Below are 20,227 nucleotides of genomic sequence, written 5' to 3'. Positions count from 1 at the left end.
TCAACCCTATTCGGTAATCTTCATTCCTGTGATCACGACATACGTTCGAAAAGCGTTGTCAGCTTCAGGAAGGAAAATCACTTTGCATTTTTTTCGTTTAATTAATCTATTTAAATTTTGTGTTGATTTAATTTTTAATTATTTTTTACTGTTATATAAAATGTTCGATTTTTTTTCGTTTTAATCCCTGGAGAGCATCATATGCAAGTGTTCTACGTATTATACTGAGGTAAATTTCTCTTATTATTTTACAAATATTGATATCAACGTAGAATGTATTGAGCATTACAGCTCTGTTTCATACTATCAAATTGTCTTGCAAAGCACTTAGCATCCTTATTAGCTTATAGAGAATTAAGTTCAGCAATTGCATTATTTAAAAATCCTGTAATTAGCAGTTCCATCAACACATAGTAGTCAACCCACAAACAAGAATCAAGCACTGGCAATGAAAAAGTAATGGTTCAGAGGTGGCAGACTTCCAATAATCTGAATTAGGTGTTCTAATTTAGGATTGGGTATTAGAGATTTATTTTATGGCCATAAAAATTCCATTAGTTTTAAGTGTTACCACCTTCCATGTTAAAACAACGAATTAATGCACATAAAACAAATGCTAGCTATTTAGGATATTTTATTATTATGCAATCAGAAGTGGGTAAAATTCCAACTAAGCTACGTATACGTACAATAAAATGAGACAAAGTTGCATATTATCAGAACCACTGATGCAACACTGAAAAATGACAGTCATATTCACAGAACATATAATGCAGCTTAATACAACATAAATTCAAATTCAATACAAAACTGAAATCATGTGAGATATTCAAGTCTAATGAATTCCATGTCATAAGATAATTTGCTTGTGTTCACTATATAACATCACTGCTTCAACTTAATCAAACCAAGTAAACAAGAATTGTGGTTCAGCAGTTGAAGTTTTCTTAGCAAATTGATCTGCACCAGTAATGTTATTTCCTTGTTGAGACTGCTGTTGTTGTTGCTGCTGCTGCTGCTGCTGCTGAGGACGCTGAGGTCGTGGTTTCTGCTGACGTCTTGCAAAAGGTGGTCTTCTCATTTTCTGTTGATTTCTAATTTTTTGTTGGTATCGAATTTTTTCCTGGAACCTCATGTTTTCTGCTCTGAACTCTTCACATTCAATTTTCAGAGTTTTCAATGTTTCCAGTCTTTGTTGTTCAGATATCAACCACTCTCTCTCCCTTTGTAGACAATACAACTCCTCACGGTATTCAAGCTCATTGCGATCATAAAAACCTGCTGATGATCTGCGCATATCAGTAGGTCTCATTCGATCAGCATAACGATCTCTCACATCATCAGCATATGGACCAACAGATCTGTCAAATGAATTTCTGGAGTTTCTAAAGCCGCGGTCACCCAAAAGACCTCCCCTTCCACGCATTCGACCCCCATATCCACGAGGGCCCCTTTGCTGCCTAGAATTAAGTCTGTAACCCTGACGTCTCGAGCGTTGCCTTCCTTTATTTCCTGTGGCTTTATCCTTATCAGCATCTTGTGAATCCTTATCTCCCTTGGTAGCATTTTCAGTTGTTCCACTTTCCTCACCTGCTTCTTTATCATCTGATTTCTTAGCAGCACCTGCATTGGTAGTTACCTTTTTTCTCACCCAGTCAACAGATATCTTGCGCCCATGGTGCTCTGTGTGATGAAGGTTTTCAATGCATGATGTGGCATCTTTGCTACTCGCCATTGTAATTACTGCATACCATGGTGAACGACGGTTGGTTACATTTCTCCCAAACCTTACTTGTAAAACCTTTCCGAATTCATTAAAAACTGCTTTCAGATAATTGACTCTTACTGATCTTGGAAATCCAGTAACAAAAAGTTTTTTATTATTAGATATAACACGCAAAACATTCTCACTCCTTTTATTTTCAGTGGCTGTTTTATTTTCAGGAGATTTATTTCCAGTGTCTGCTTCACTGCCACCTTCCTTTATTTTTGATGTATCATCATCATCATCTTCACCTTCTTTTTGCTCAGCACTTTTCTCTTCCCCTTCTCCTTCTGTAGTGTCTTGTGTAGTTTCTTGTGCATGTTCTTCCTCACCATTTGGAATGGATGCATCCATTTCCTCTACTTTTTCTGCTTCTTCACTTGGTATATCCTCACTTAGCTGTTTGTCAGGCTGATTAGCAGCTGACAAATCCTCATTATTACTCTGCGTTACTGTTTCACTCTCCATTGATATTGTAATTGTAAGGTAAAGCAACTTCTACTGCAACTTCACTGATGTACTCAGAAGATCATTACTTTTTTTGCAATCTCTAAAGAAAAAGAAACTGTCAGTTATTTTAGCCCATATAATATAACTTTTAATTGGGCAAGAAAACTCATACATCCTTAAGTAGCTATACAAGTATATAGCTAATTTAACAAATATGTTAACAGCAAAAAAAAAAAAACTGTCTAAACAAATCAGAAGAAAGCTGATTGGACCTTGTCTATTGCATGCAATGATTCCAAATCGTGAAACATTGAAAAAAATGATGGTGAGGTGGTGGGGATATCCATGAAAATAAGAAAATCTGCAATTCAATAATTATGCTAAAAGACAATTGCAACTGAGTTTTCAAGATGGAAACAAATACATGAAATCTCAAGTCCAAAACAGGCTCAAATCAACTGATAATGCATTTTTATTTTTAATCATTTTAATTTTCAACAGAAACATGTTTTAAATTTAGGTTTCCAAACTGGCCACAAACATTATCAAATTTCAAAACAGAAATTTATGTTCACCGATTACTGGAAACCATTATCAACAAATGCCAAGAAGCTGACTATCACTTCAGCACTGGCTCACATCAGTAATTATACTATTTAGTTGATTAGCAGATTCCTGTTGCAGTAAGCTTACAATATCTATAATGTCAGATATTTATATAGAGAAACTGATTTATTTCTCCATACTATCATTCAATAACTGTATGATGAACTCATGCAAGTTCAAATTTTTTCATATTCAAATAACTTGTATTCTCTATTCTTCATTGGTGACTATGAACCCAAAAACAATTATAAGCAAACTTCACTAGGGAATCTGCAGCTAAAAAACAGACATTTGTTAACCAGGAGTAAAGCTTGTGATCATTTTGACCATCCTGGAAGTATTCTATGTAATGGTTCATATACTGGCACTAAAAATATTAAGTTTGAATTTGACAAGATGATTTTCGTTTGGTGCTTAGTAATTTCACACCCTTAATTTAATGTGTGTGATATTCACCCTTTGCCCCTAAAAATGAAGCTAAAATAGCTTCCTCTTTCTCGGAAATGCAAGTGCAAATATTTGGCAACCTCACTATCCACATATGGATAGCAACAAAGCTAAATTTTATACCAAATTCTTGCATGCTTGGAGGAGGGGAAAGGCACTGTGACTAAGGCTATTATAGAAATACACACACCTTTCCTTGTAATAATAGGAAAGTATATTTGAAATATTCACCTCTGCTTCTGCAGTTTATATAATGTGCTTAGAATAGCAGAGCAATAAGCTAGATAAAACTACACAACTAAAATGTTATCCGCACTAATCTTAGAAGTGCAAGACTAGTAACCAATGGATAAGAATCTCATTCAAGTTACAAAATAGTATACACTACACTTGGAAAATAAATTATCTTACTATAAGTAGCAGTCTGAAATTACTGTGCTTAGCAAGTACAGTACAATCCCATTACTATAACTTCCTGGGGATAAACTATTATAAACTATTTCACCATAGCAAAAATTTCGTTGTCACAGATACCTTTGAAAATGACTTCAGAATAGCCATATTTGTTTGAATACATCCTGCTTCACTTTAATGTGCAGAAGCAGAAATTTCATGTTTATTTTACTTAAATATTGACTTTAAAATCAATAATAAATAAAATTACAAAATAAATACTACAAAAGTAAAAAATATTGGTTCAGAGTAGTCCCCATTTGAAGAAATGCACTTACTCCACATTTCTGCCATTCTTCAAATGCGTGGTGGAAGTCACTTTGATATGCATTCAAGATTCTATCTCCAATGTCTTTACAACTTCTGACTGGAAACAGTTTCCTCACAGCTCCTTCATTAAACTTTGGTGGGGGAAGGAAATCACAGAGTGCAAGAAGACCACATTTCACAATGTTGGCTAACTACTCAATGACAATATGAACAAGGTGAGGTCTCACATTGTCATGATGTGAGGGTCACTAAAGTATCACCTTGTGCAGAGATTCACCATCTTCAGTAACCATCTGTTGCAACTCTTAAACTTCCATGGAAACTTACTGTTGCTCAGGTGCAAGTAGCTTTGGAACCCAGCATGTACAAACAAGTCATAAGCAAATGGCCCAGAGAATATGGTGCATGCTTCATACCGATATTCTCAACATCTGTCAGTTGCCTTACTCTTATACAATGATCTTCTCTCACATTTACAGAAACAGGTTTGGTTTCTGTGGTAAAAGCAATGGCTGGATCTGCAGAAATGCTGATTTTTGTGATTGAATCTCATCTATTTTTAAACATTCTAAATCACCCACCTGCAAGCTGTACTATATGGAAGCACAAATTCACCATAAGTCTCTTTTAACATTTAACTTGACAGTTCAAGGCACTATATGGCATTTGTGAATTGGGAGGATTGACGAGGGATAGCAAATACATTTGAATTATTAAATACTTTTAAAGCAAAAATCACAGATGCCATGAACACATACATACCTTTAAGAAAATACTGCAGGAGAAGGATGCTGAAATGGATGACTACAGAGCTGGCTGGTCAAATAGAACAGAAAAAGATAGCATGGGGCAGTTAGAGGGATGAAGAGTACCAAAGCATACAACAGGTACATGGTGATCTGTTGTAGTACCACAAATAAGGTTTGTTTGTTATTGGGTTTTTAGGAGCATTAGTAACTAAGGCCATATTGCTCCGGGGATATGCGGTGGTCATTTCCTGACCTTTCCGCATCATCCGTATTGGGTGGTCAAGGGCTCGAACCCCGGTCTAATCATGAAGTGTGTGCTACACACTGCTGCTCCTGCCCACCTGGCTACGGAGGCACCCACAAATAAGGTCGGGAGGTCAAGACTGCATATGAGAAAGTGTCGGCTAAGAGAGCAAAGAATGGGGACAAAGAATTTCTCAAGTATGTGAATATAACAAAGAAAGCTAATCAGATCAGACCCTTGTGCACTGGGTGTGGAAAAGTCTTAGATAACCAAGCTGATGCTGCGGATGAATTGAACAGATACTTTGCACTGGTCTTTACTGACGAAAGAACCTTATGCTGAGAAGAGGCTAAGCCATATGAAATTAGTCATGCCATAATTACAGACGATCGTTTATTTGAAAAACTTTTGAGCATAAAGGCAAGTAAGGCTCCCAGAGTTGATGGCATATACACTGTAGTTTTGAGGGAGAGTGCATTTAACCATCAAGGTTAATTATGAGGGCATCTTTGGACTCGTGGGAGATTCCCACGAATCGAAAAAATTGCACATCATGCTTTTCTTTTTATCACAATCATTACAGTGGTGTGTAATCTTAGATTTAATTATCAGGTTTTCCTTTTGTTTTAAACAATACATTTTAGGCTCAAATGTAACTTTGCAAATAAATAATTCTTTACTGAATTTTGTTTCAGAACTGTTTTGTTCATGTGACTTATTAATAATAAGGGAAGTCATAAAGGACCTGAAGGTATTTTCAATACAGTGAAATTAAAAAAAAAAAAAGGTACTTATGAATGGGATTTTACCGTATTTGCTAAAACTGTGAAGTATTTGCTACTATTTAGAAGCATCGTCTTACTTCCGAAATCTAAATATTGAATTTCTGTGTAAACTAAAATTCTGTAGAGATTTTTAACATCAATGAATCTGAATGAAAAGGATAGGAGCACATCAATTTTTTTTGATGTGCTCATCACATTTACAATTTTTTACAACTAATCTTAGAGCTACAAGGTCTCATTTCATTCAGTCTTGAGCAATAAGCATAGTTTGACAAACACCTATAGCACTTTTATAACTGTTTCAAAATATCTTGCAGCAAGTAAATAACACATTCAAAAAACAAAATTCACAGCTCAAACCAGGACTGCTAGATTATAAAATCAGAAAAGAAAAGCCAATATCCCTTGCTTGTTGAAATGTTAAAAATAATTTAACAGAATTTTCCACAAAGAAATCCCTCAGTGGAAAAATAAAAGTAGACAACACACACACACACACACACACACACACACACACACACACACACACACACACACACACACACACACACACACACACACACACACACACACACACACACACACACACACACACACAAATTAGGTATGAGCAAAACAGGTATTTACCCATTCAAAGAAATTAATTTAACGTGTTGGCCTATTTGTGGCAGTAATGACTGCTTCAGTGCATCGTGGAAGATTTAACTTCTTGTAGAAATCTGTTGTTAAGGCACACAGAGCATCGGTGTAGAATGCAGCATTCACAATTCAATACACTGTGATCCACGGCTCTAGTCCATATCATAAGAAACACACCAAAACCATGGCATCTTTCCTTCTAATGTCACAATAGAGACAACACATCCAAGTATTAAGTGGTCTCAATCCATCATACCTAAAACATGTCTCACCAGATTAGACTAGAAGAGCACGTGCCGTGATTTGCTTCACAGGACCAATTTCCATACCAATCGATGGTATGCATTTGTGTCACTTCCAAAGGCTTGTGGGATGCAGCTCTTGTGAAAACTCAAGCATGGAAATCTACTCAGATTCTCTAGGGGATGGGGGTGAAACAAACCAGCAATCTGTTTGCTTGTACCAGTCCCTGGTTCCACTTCATCCCAGGTCGACATTGACAGTGGGAATGTTAACCACGGAGCAATACAGTACACAGTTATTTTTTGCACATGGCATCCAACACTCCCCTTTGAAACCGGTGGCTCTCTCCATGTGCTCAAGATTCAGTGTACATGTTTGAAATGAATTCCAGGCTAACCAGTGATGACCTTTACAGGCCAAAATTTCTTGCAATCGGAGGATGTTCCATAACTTTTGATAGGATAGTACACACATATACAACTGAACATTTATTATCATACAATAAAATGCAAAGGAACTGGCATCTGCATATAAATGGCCAACTACACTACAATTTAAGCCTGTTGTGCCCATTATTCTATATAAATAAATAAAATAGCATGTGTGTGTGTGTGTGTGCAAACACACACTAGTTTATGATTCACAATAAATATATATAAACAAAACATAATAACGATAAAAGTATTAATTACATATCAATTTTTAAAAAAGCACAGAACCGCCGAATGGCACAAAAGTTGGGACATTACACTCAATCCAGGTAAGCAGATACCCCAAATTCAAGCAACATATTTAGTTACGAAACAAGTTCTCCATAAAAGAATTTCCGCTTGATTTGGATTTTTATTTTTAGTGCAGTGAAAACTGAGGTTACAACATGCCTCGTGCAGATTTGTGCCTGCGAATTTTATAAAGGTTCATAAACCTCAGTGTGAATCAGGGTGACTAATTAAAGACAAAAAAAAAAGTTCTTCCATATATCATTCAAATCCATATATCTTCCCACTTTACAGGTAACATAAATATTACTGACTATGCCACAGAGGTTGTCAATTTCTTGTGGATTTTTTTTTTTTTTTTTTAATTTTCACTGTGGCTGGTTGGTTTAAACTGCACATTTTCTTATGCATTACACTCAATTTATATTTTGCTCATGATATAATAACAGAAGTAGCAAGTGCAGGTGAGAAAAAAAAATCTGGGCAACCAAACATCTTTAACCTGCTAGCAAGTTCATTCTGACCCTATTCAACAGCACTTCTTGAAATTTTAATTAAGCAAACAGTGAAAGAGCCACAAAAAGTGGGGATCAAAGCAATCCTTCTCTCCCCATGTGCATGGGAAGGATTGCTTAGGTCAGAGCACATAATTTAGTTTTCCATATTCCAGCAATAATTATCCCTCCTCTCCATTTCAAGTGAACCGTTTTTAGCTTTATTTAATGTATAAATGGCCAATGTAACTATTCAGTAGAATTACATAAGTAAGATTGATAGATTTACTATCAGTGACTGCAAATTTGTGCTCGTATCCACAGGCTGATTTGCACTGCAAGTGACAAATTCATCACAGCACACAAATGTTCATAGCTTTTCAGATTCTCAGTATCATACACTACCAACTTAATAGCAATGGTTGTTGCTATTAAGGTTTAATGGTCCAAGAGGCTGCAGCGGCCATATTGCACCAACCAAGAGGAAACACTTGCAGTCAAAATAAAAAACTTTGATTACATGGAAAATATTGATTGCACAACTTCCTCTTTGTTATCAAGGGAAAAAATTTCTATCTACCCTGAAGCACAAAAAGCAGTACCAAATCTGACAAGTAATCGAATAGCTGAAAAGGGTTCTTACTTACTCTGGAGAGTAACTTTGTGCAGTTCAATTTAAAAAAAATGACTGACTGCATTCCTATCACAAAAATACAAAAGGAACATCAATTGAGGTTCTCAGTTTAGAACCATTCCATTCAAACACATTCTCTATTAAGGGCTATCCTTAATCATAAGTCTGAAAGTCAGAATAACTTTAACAGTATTATATTCACTAAACTAACAGGTCAAGCTAATAAGACAATAACTATAAAATACTCTTAGGGTCCATATGGTCATAAAAAAAAAAAGACTGAAAACAAGATCACATGGCCAAATACACATATGTTAAAAAAAACAGCACACATAAAACAACTCAATAACAGTGCAACCTCAATATAGTGCAGGTGTCAGGGGACAACTCTAACACCACATTATAAACAGTGCATTTACTTATTTCCAAGCTGAAAATAAAATCTAACAAGTTTTTCAATTTTTTTTTAAAAAAAAAATGCACAGTGACTAAAGCCAACCAAATAAGCAAATGTTTTTATATAAACAATTTTATTTTGCACATTTTTTAAAAATAATTCTGTACTTTAAAGTAATAAAAAACTGCATTCAACATAAAAAAAAAAAAAAACCGTGTACCCTTGTATGCATGAAAGATGCTTTATTTCATGCAAAAACATCTTTAACGAAATTCAAAACTGTTTAAAATCGAACACCTAGAACCAAAGTTATGAACGATGTAATGTTTTATGCTCACACCCACTATCTACCGAATCAACGTTAGTGATTGAGTTAGCATCATTTAGGAAATGACGTCATTTCTGTCTCTCATTTTTGTTACCAAACAGGGTTTTACTTCAGTTTGAAAAATTTAGTACATGCTGCCAAAGATGTTTTCACATCAAAAAAATTCAAAACTGGAAATTATAATGATCTAGTGTTCCCAAACAAAAGTGGTTTTTTGGCTTTTAGGTGCATCAGCAACTCAGACCATATTGCACCTTAAACTAGAGATGATTTTTTTTTTTTTTTTTTTTTTTTTGAACCACAAACAAGAGATATTAGAACCTATAGTACTTGGGTTGGAGGTTGAGAAGACGAAAGAAGATATTTGTTGACATTAGACTTGAACTCCTGCAGACCGTAATTTTCAGAAAATACGTATGAAGGTTGTTTCAGAAAACAGCAGTTGAATGAATAAACAAGGAAGATGAAAAGTTGGTTCTGTGAGTTAAGTTGGACAGTAAATAGATGTTGGCTGGTGATGGCATGTGTTCGGACTGTTTTCAAAGAGAGATTGGGAATAATAGAAGCCAATTCAGAAGAACAGTGCCCATGGAAGTATCAATAGAAAAGGCATGCAGCAGAAACAGTACGTCTATGAGAAAGCGAGTGGAGAGACTCTGTTAGAGATGAATCATTAATTAACCTAACTGCCCTCTTCTGAATGGAATCAAGAAGCCTGAGAGAGGTTTTGGGGGCACCACCCCAGATGTGGGAACAACATTCCATGGCTGGGCGGATTTGCAATTTATACAGAGTGAGCAGCTGTTTGGAAGAAAAGTAGCGCCGAGAGCGAAAGAGAAAACCAGGTTTTTTAGATGCAGAGGAAGCAATATTTGTAATGTGCTTGTGCCAAGAGAGATTAGAAGTCGGGGTAATCCCCAAAAGAGATATATCATTTTGCCTAGAAATCGGAGTGTCACTAAAGATAAGCATAGGAGCAGAAGAATCCTTTTTCCGAAATATAAGACAAGACTGAGTTTTAGAAGGGTTGAAATCAACTAAGTTGTCTTTGCCCCACTGGAGAATTACCTGGAGATCGGCATTTAAGGAATTTTTAGCAGATATTCGAGAAGTTGAAACTGATTGAGCAGGACAAGGTTTCTCAAGTTGGAAAGTGGAATGCAATAAGAGGAAAAGTATGGCGGAGAGAACTCAACCTTGGGGGACACCAGCATTAGTGGAGAAGTTAGACAGAGCCGTCTACCATCACCGTCAGTGAGCGATCAGAGAGAAAACTGGATAAACAATTACAAAAAACAGTTGGCAAATCATAAGATGGAAGCTTGTTTAGAAGACCTTTACGCCAAACATGATCGAAAGCCTTTAAGATGTCAAGAGCAACTGCTTGTGTTTCACCAAACTTTTCCATTGAATTTGTCCATAAATGGGTAACATAAGCCAGAATATCACCAGTGGATTGACACTGACGGAATCCATACTGGCGATCGTTGATCAGACGGAAGGTTTCTACATAGTTTAAGAGTTGGCGGTTAATTGATTTCTCCATTACTTTAAAAAGAGTAGAAGTAATTGCAACGGGACAATAATTGGATGGGAGGGATTTGTCACCCTTTTTAGGAACTGGGTGGATATGAGCAAATTTCCAAGCAGAATTTTCCTTCTGCTTGGAAATTTGCTCATATCCACTTTTGGAATAAGAAAGTGAAAAAAGGCGGTAAAGAACAGGAGTAAGTTTAGGAGTACAGGTTCTGAGAACAAATGGAAAATTCCATCAGAACCTGGAGCTTTCTTGGCATCAAGATTCATCAAAATCCTTCTGAGATCCTTTTGCAGAAGACCACAGGAGGCACTGAATGGAGTATGTTAGGAATGGTAGGAGGTGTTTTACCAAGTTCATTAATACATGAGTTGGAAGAAAAATGGGATGCTAACAGGTCAGCTTTATCCTTGGCTGAAGTGACAACAGAACCATCTGGTTTTGACAGAGGTGGGAGCAAAGTTGGGCAAAAGTTGCAGACAATAACTTTGGCAAGAGACTAGAATGCTCGGCTACCATTAGGGCAAGAAGCAAGTTTTCTACCCTTAGCCTGTTCAAAATCTAGTTTGGACTGATTAATAACTGCTTTACACAATTGTTGAGAGCTTTGGTGTAAGCAGAAAATGAAGAATTGGAAACAAGCCAATTACGATATGCAATGTTCTTCTCTTGAACAGCCTTAGCACATTTATTGGAAAACCAAGGTTTAGATAAAGGACGAGATTTTAAAGTGGAGTGTGCAATAAAGGATTCCATTCCTACAAGAATAAGTTCACTGACATGATCTGAGCGTTGACATCAGAAATTTTGAAACAGTAATCCAACCAAGGAAAAGAGGAAATCTCGCTGGTCATCCCATTTGGCATTCTTGTAATGCCAAACAACACGAGGTTTGGAATAGCCACGAGATAAAGGCTCCACTGGAGAAGAGACAATTACCAAGTTGTGATCTGAAGTACCTAAAGGACCACTCACTTTAACGGTGCACTTAGAAGGGTTGTTTGTGAGAAAAAGATCAAGCATGTTGGCTGTATGGTTAGGATTGTCCAATATTCTTGTAAGTAAATGAACAATCTGTGCAAGGTCATTAGTAATTGCAAAAGCCTCAGCATCTTGACCAGTTGGGTCAGTGTGACTAGAAAATGGAAGCCAGCTGGAGTTGTGAACATTAAAAATCACCAAGGAAAATTACCTCACTATTAGGAAAGTTGGACTAGTAGAAGTCAAAGTTCTTGTGGATTGAGAGGAAGTGAAGTTGCCAAGTGATTAGTGGAGTTGGGAGAACGAAGCGAGAACATGTGAATGACACAATGAGATAGAGAGATTTTAAGCCAGAGAAGATCGAAGAGAGGAGATTCCAAATTACCAAGTCTCTGGCAGGCAATATCGGAACAGACATATGCCCAAGTAACACCTTTGAGGCAAAAGGAATCATACAGCGAATAATTTGGGCAACTGAGATGAGCAGTAGTTGAACCAACCGATAACAGAGATTTTGTCAGAAAAAGTACACCGGGTTTGTTAGACTGCAAGTGGAAATGGATATCGTTGAGATTAGAATTGAGACCACGTATATTTGACGACATAGACGTTTACAAGGAATCCAATTTATAGTATAGCATGTAACTAGGAAATAAGGAACAAGTCAGCCATATAATTTAGTAGCTACTCTAGCTGAGTGGTCAAATGTGAGAACAAAAAAAAAAAAAAAAAGCCCCCCATCCCACTAGTACTTCCTGAGTTACATGATTAACAAAATTCACTGTCTGAACACAAACTTGCGTCAAAACAAATTTCAATTTTTGTGCCTTATTACAAATAAGCATCCGCCCAATTGTTGTAAATAAATGAGCACTACAAAAGGAAAAGCACATGAAATGAACAACTGAGAAATATCAGCACACTGAATGAACCCTGGGATATTGCATTATGACTGGGATTTTGCTGAGTGTCAATCACACTGTCTAGAGCAGTGGTTCCCAAATGATCCATGTATAATTTCTGTAATGACTACTTTGAATTTTACTTATTTTTTAAACAAAATCGAAATATCGTACAGACTGGATGTAGCACCCGACATGAGAATTCAGTTGTCTACAATCACTCCTAACTTTAAATGACTTTGTGAGATGAAAAAACAACACCATTCTTCACACCAGTAGCCTGAGGTATGATTGATTGTATACACCCAGAGTGACAGTTTATTATCAGTCATTTTTGCATCAGTCTGGAAAAGGTAGATTGTAAACATAATAATAAAACAGTCCTTAGTATATCTACTAATAAAATTTTGCCACAAAGGGTTGTCATAATGGAACCATAGCCAGGGATATCAGAACCAAAAAGGAACAGGTATGGACAGTACATTGAAGCTGATGACTGTGAATCAGCTGTTTATAATATGACATCTGATACCGAAATAGAATTATATTCAAGTGATGAGGATTCTGAATATCATTCAAATGTATTTGTCGATTTTAAAATGCAACAAACAGATGGTGGAGCTATTTGGGGTTGATGATTCTTTACAGTTGAAATTTGCTCACTAAAAAAAGCACTCCCAACTTATGCCAGAGCCACAAGGCACAAATAGACGACACTCACAAATGCAGCAGTGAACATGTTATGGTATTTCTGAAATAATTTTCTGTAGAAGACAAAATGGGTTACAAACAACACAAGTGAATTTTACAGTCATCATCAGCCATTTTCAGTCCAATGCAGGATGAAGGCCTCTCCAGAAATTTCCAGCTCCTGTTTTGTGCAATGGCCATCCATTTACTACCCAATTTTACAGTGCTGCAATATTATTCTTTAACAATATTATATGCAAATAAACGTAGCAACAACTCATAAAAATATACAAACTGTCAATTCCTGCAACTTTTCATCATGCATTTAGTAGTTTGACATTCTAAATGTGATTTAACCTTGAAAAGAACGACGTCTGCTACCATTTACAAAAATTGGTAACTGAATATATCACAACTAACAAATGTGTAGCTGGTTCCTCTCTGAGTAAAATGTTTGGTTTTGTCAGTGTCTCCGAGTGGTGTATGTATATTTTTATTGCATTTGTAATTGAGGCAAGATGGGAGAAACTGAAACACTTAGAGTAGTTACTCTTGGATAATCACTATTGTTAATAAAAACTGAATCATCCACTCAGGAATATACTGCAGAAAAGAATACAATAACTCTGTGGCCATAATTTGTAAACCATTGCAGTAGCTGGTTTGCTCTGTGAGGTATAGAGTTTGCTTCTGCTAAGTGTACATTAAAAAAAAAAAAAGTTGTGTTTAATCATAAACTGCATTTTTATACCCTGTTACACCGCATTATATGAGGTCACACTGTATCTGCTGAAATATTCTGCATTTCTATTCTGTGTTAGTCTAATCTAAAATGTATTTAAACTAAAACCAATGTAAAATAACTAAAAAGGAGTACAAATTACTGTTATCCACAGAAACCATGAAATGAAAGCAAATGAATACAGTTGTAAGATTTAAAGGCAACTTAGCAATAGTATCATTATTTCACATCATTTAAGTTAACAGTATAGAACTAAAGACTACTATGTACAAAATATGGTACAAAGGGGCTTACAAGAAATCACTTTCCATATAAATCCTTGCATGAGATTATGTTTTCTACTAAAGGCACCAAACGTTTGAGAGTTATATAAGCAGGCATAATGAAAAACAACAAACTAATGTAGGAAGATCATGCTGCCATATAACTTCATTATTACAAGTGTATTTGAACCATGGTCAGATTTTTTTTTTAGAATTTTTCCCCTGTATTTTCCAAACTACCAATTATAATGCTGACTGGTAGATACATATTAGGCACAATTCACAATCCTGTAATTTTCATATTTTTAAAAGATTTATGAAACAAAGTTGATTATCAACCACTGAACCATCAACCTTAATTTTGTCAGCACCCAAAGGAAGTGTACCTATAATTAAACAGTTCATAACACAAAAAAAGAAAAGAAAAGAAAAGAAAAAAAAAAAAAAATACAGTAAAAGCTGCATTATCCTGTCCTAAAATCAAAAACATTGTATTAACCAGAACTTTTTTGTACAGTGAGACAATGATTACCTCAACCAATCAACTAATAACTAGTTTGACCACTTAAAATATTTTAACAATAAAAACCAATATATATGACTGGACTTGCTTTCCTTTAGCAATATCAGAAGACAAAATCCATTTGAGAAATGATTTTATTCTATTATAATACCAGCTGAGTTTACTGGTTTGACATACACAGAAAGCAGGGCTCAGTTTCTGCTGTTTTACTGTGTCATAGAAAAATACCTGCCCTAGGTATAAATGAAACTTGTACACACATTTGTTATGTTGGAACTAGACTTACAATGCATTCAGTATCACAAATGTGAATACTTGTTTATATTCCTGTTCAGTTCTTTTTAAAGTATTTAAAAATATATTTCATATGAAACAACATTAACTATGAACTCTCCCAAATGTAGGGTCAGCAGGCATCTGGCCTTTTCTTCTTTGGCATTTTAAAATTCAGTGATAATGTCACACTTTACTTTCTACAGTGTATCAATGGCTCCCTTCCACACATTTCACCAAAGCCGGCACAAAAGTTCTTTTAATAATCACTTCCACCCACTCCAAAATTTCTATGAAGTATATCAACCAACAAGAGCCTATTCCTAATGGAATATGTGGGGATGGGTAGTCAGAGATGCCTCCACGTTGATTGCCTGTCCAATTCACTAAGTTTCTTTTCATTTAAGTAGAAATTAAAAATAAGTGTAATTTTTAAACTGTGTAATAAAATTAACATAAACTGAATTTTTATTTTCATTCTTCTGCAAGAATGAAAGAAAATTACTCAAACTTCTGAACGTCAAGGTATGCTAACCAGAAATTTACAATTAAAAGGCAAAAAGCAACCAAGTTAATGGTAACAAAAAAAAAAAAAAAAACCATTGAATTACTCCTGTCTGTTTACAATAAACACAAAATGCTATAATAAACATTAAACACAAAGAATTTTTAAAATTTATGTAATGCTCAATACTTGTTGTCAATCCTTTTTGCCTTCAACATCCTGCTTTTTAACCTCAGGCATCTGGTAACTGCAGCAATGAAATTCATGGGTGGGGGGCCCTCTTCTGATCCAGCTATATTCCTCAGTGCATTCTGAACTGGGTCAATAGCAATGATCTAAACTCAATGGAGTTGTTTATTACCCCATACATTTGTTCGAGTAACTTTTTATGAACAGGCTGAGTTATACTTCTTGCAATGAAGTAGACTGGTTGAGGTAGTTAGACCACTAGCAAATTTTTTTTTTTTTTTAACAATCAAAAATAAAGTTGTGCAACAGACATTTTATACAAAGTTACTGTTTCAAGAAAGTAACAGTAGTGGATGGTGGACAAATAAACTGCATCTTAAAAAAAGTAACACTTGTAGTGAAATGTATAAGATATTGTTTGATTAGTCATTTTGTTTATCACAAAGCAAAGGTATTACATCAGATAACACTTCTATTGTATCAGACAGTAATTGCAAGGTATTGCATCAGCCATTTCTATAAATACAGCATTGGAAGGGTATACACGCTCATTAGTATCCTGTTTTGCAGAGGTGTAAGCATGGCTCCATACGTTCAGTTGACACCAAGAAAAAAAAGTTAAGCTGTTGCTCTGTCCCATGAAGGACTTTCTACACGTGCTATCACTGAGAAAATAGGCTGCCACCAGTTAACTGCATCCGGGTTCTGAAATTAAAGCATAAAACTGGTAATGTGAAGACAAGACCTGGATCAGGCTGTAAGAGAGCGACTATGCCTTCCCAAGATCGATATTTGGCTATGCCTTTGTAATTGACATGCTAGTGCTCCTGATCTAAAACTGGACTTTGAGATGGTGTTGAAACAAGTGCACGAACTATCCAGAGACTGCTTTCAGAATGTGGTCTGCATGTGTATCGGCCCAAGAAGCCTTTGTTGATCTAACAAATGAGGAAGAAGCGACTTGCTTGGGCTAAAACGCATGTTTCATGGACAAAATAGCAATGGGACAGTCATCTTTTCTGACGAATCGAAATTAAACCTGCATGGCTCAGTTGGGAAGCGATGTGTCAGATGAAAATCTGAAGCATACCATCCTGACTGCATAACACTGCCTGTAAAGTTCCCCGCTGGTCAGATGGTCTGGGGATAACAAGCAAAGGGTTGAGGCGAATTAAGTTTTTTAACGGAACGGTGAATGCAGAAACATGCACTGCTATCTTGGAGGAGTGTCTGAAACCCGTTATTAGGGATCACCACACAGACATTCAAAACTGCATTTTTCAACAGGACTCAGTACCTTGCCACACAGCAAAATTGGCAAGTTTTATGCTATTTAGATTTAATGATGAGTTTGTCTTCTTATGTCACAAGGCTTAAAACATTCATATACCAATGTTTTCCCTCATTTTTCTTCCTTAAGGTGCAGCCATACCTCAGAAATGCTGACATTACAGTATTGGATTGGCCCAGCAACAGTCCACACCCTACTGAAAATTGCTGGTACACAATGTTGTCTAAAATTGCTCAGAAGTCAACAAGTAAGATTCAGCTGCACGAGAGCATTGTACGGGTGTGGTATCATGAAATTGGGCAACAGTATATCCAGAAGTTGATTAACTCTATGCCAGAGTGTTGCACGGCTGTAATTGCAGCTCGAGGAGGAACAACAAAATAGTGAGGACTTATTTTGCTGATTTACAGTACATAGTTCTATTATGTTAATTTGTCATTTCAGTTTGTACATGTAAATGCAATAAAATGTATGTTTGGTTGTGATGATTGTCATTTGCATGATTTCTCGTATTCCCATTAATTACACACTTTACCTTTTGGGAAAATATTTACAGAAATTAGGCGGAGTCTCTTTATTGGATTTCATTCACAGAGATATATATATCTGTGCGAATACATTTGCCCAAACAAATGCATTTCGAACATTTTTGCAACCCACAATGCAGGCAAAACACAGTAATTGCAAAATTCACAAGTGATGCAGTTTTTTTGTAGATAAAAAACTGCCACTGTAGATAACAAAAAAACCCCGCCCTTATAAAGTGGAATCCCATATGCTTGTGCATTTGATTATCCATGCACCCTCCTTTTAATATTAACTTTTTTGCCTTGTATCATTATTTATTTTATTTTTAAGCAGCTAGTAGTAGTTTATTAGCTTATAGCAAAGAACAAAAAAAAAGGGGATACAGTATTTATAAAATAAATATACTCATAGGTCCACAATGCATGAACTTCTCCCAACACCTTGTGCAATTATTTTCATTAAAATAGCAGCAAATTGTCATTTTTTTTATTCTGTACAGATGTTTTCATTATATAACAGCCAAATATAAATGTGTCATTTTATATTTATGGAAACTAGAACCAATATATGCAAAAAAAGTTTAGAAAAAAAAATAACATCAGATTACTTCCTGTAAGTTAAAACCTCAGGACTAGGTTCTCCACTTAGTCAATAGTTTCCTGTTACTGTGCATAAGGCAGCATTTCTGCAAAACTGTTCATAAGCTGCTATCCAATCTTTCAATGGAAGAATCTTTGATCATATATCATTCAAACAATTTACATTTACTGAGTTTCTGATTGCCAAAATATCAGACCTGTCAAAACTATCAATTATTAGCCATACATAAAGGATGAAACTCTTTATCAGCATTGCTCGGTGGGTTTTGTGGATCAAGGGTCAGAAAAACAAGAGATGGTTCCAGGAATTTTTCCATAAAATATCTCCATGTCCAAAAAAATTAGAATTTCAAGCATCAGCTAGCAAAGTATGTTGACTGAAAATTTCAATACAGGGATATGAGGCTGTTTTGAAGCTACCTTATAGCCCAGATTTAGACACAATCAATTTTTTTTCTCAGAGGCCAGTCACCGCAAAGGGCTGTGACTGGGCTGCAAAAAGTTAATTTTGTTGCACGACCCTGCAATTGTGATGTGTTGATGCTCTTTACATTAAAAGAGAGAGAGAGAGAAAGAGAAAATTATCAATGGAAGAGCAGCAAGGAACATCACACCAGTCTGTTCTTGGAGTGTATTATTATAATAACAGATATAAATAATATCCAGTGTTTTGTTCAATGTACTCTTAGATGTGTCTACATCAGGCCCGGGCAAACTTTTTGGCTTAAGGGCAACATTAGGAATTCAAAAAGGCGGGCCGCACGTAAAATACTATTTTTAGATATATATTATTTGTTATCATGAAGAAGAAATATAACATAAAAAAATTATTCTCTAACAACCAAGAATTTAATGAGATTCTTAAAACTATTTGTAAATGTTCATCGGTGATGCTTGATTGTAAAGAATTTTGATTCAGATTCATGATGGAAAATGTTTGTTCACATATGTAGGTTGATCCAAAAATAACCAACATTTTTTGGGCAAAATCTTTAAGTTCGTCGAATTTGTCCGAATTAAGAGTATTGTAAAATTTACAGATTTCCTCACGATGGTGCAATTCCCTTAAATCAGTATCACACTGCAGATCTATAATCTGAAGCTGTAGTTCACTCGGTGCACTATCAATTTCTATTGAAAAATGGGTCGTGCACTATTTATTGCCAAACTTGTCTCAATTTTTTGGAAGTCGCCAAATCTTCATGAAAAGTCATCATTCAAAGCGTTCATAATTTCACAATATTTTTTAAAATTTGCTTTCTGGAATCTTCAGCAACTTCATTGTTGGAAAGTGGTCTACCTTGTTAATCAATAAATGTCGAAGGAACAAGTGGAGCTTTAATTGAAATACTTTTTACCATATCATGGGCGTATAAATTTTTTCCTTGTAACACGGTGTTGAAAGTATTTAAATGTGTCACGATGTTCAGGGTAAACGCAAATTCACAAATCCAGTTATTATCAGTTAATTCGGGAAAGTCCATAATATTTTTCAGTTTTAAAAATAGAACGATGTCATCTTTAAGATCCCGTACTCGCTGAAGAACTTTTCCTAAGCTAAGCCATCGAATTTGGCTATGATAAGGAATATCTGTGTACTCGGATTCAATATCTTGAAGAAAATTAATGAATTGTCTGTTTCAGGCTCCTTGATCGTATTAAATTTACTAGTTTAATAATACAAGATGTGACATGTTCAACTTTTAACACATTTTTACACAATACTTTTTGATGTATAATACAATGAATTATAATTAAATTATAAATCGGGATAATTTTCACAAAGTTTATCCTGAATTTTCTTTAACGCTCCAACATTTTTACCTGTCAAACTTGGTGCTCTGTCAGTTGTTACGCTTACCATTTTGTTCCATTGTAAATTATATCTTCTTAAGCATTTTTCAAATATATCAGCTCCCGTTGTTTGGTCTTTAAGAGATTCCATTGAAAGAAGCTCTTCAATAATTTCAAAATTAGAGGT

The 20,227-nt window shown here is 35.5% G+C and overlaps 1 protein-coding gene across 3 annotated transcripts in view; it reads right to left on the bottom strand.

The window, feature by feature from the left end:
- Positions 1-614: 614 nt before the first annotated feature.
- LOC150081288 (uncharacterized) overlaps positions 615-20,227 on the bottom strand; it is a 42,681-nt gene continuing 23,068 nt past the window's right edge. For all 3 annotated transcript variants that reach the window (XM_090379604.1, XM_090379605.1, XM_090379606.1), the window contains one exon: positions 615-2,315. In XM_090379604.1, coding sequence (XP_090235730.1) covers positions 899-2,233 — 1,335 coding nt within the window. In that variant the 5' untranslated portion in view covers positions 2,234-2,315 and the 3' untranslated portion in view covers positions 615-898. The remainder of the gene's footprint in view (positions 2,316-20,227) is intronic.

Source organism: Mastigoproctus giganteus, chromosome 8 (genome assembly GCF_048544385.1).
Source record: "Mastigoproctus giganteus isolate SK-2022 chromosome 8, ASM4854438v1, whole genome shotgun sequence".
NCBI classification, from domain to species: Eukaryota; Metazoa; Arthropoda; class Arachnida; order Uropygi; family Thelyphonidae; genus Mastigoproctus; species Mastigoproctus giganteus.
The sequence above is the reverse complement of the archived record's forward strand: the minus strand, read 5'-3'. Positions and strand labels throughout refer to the sequence as shown.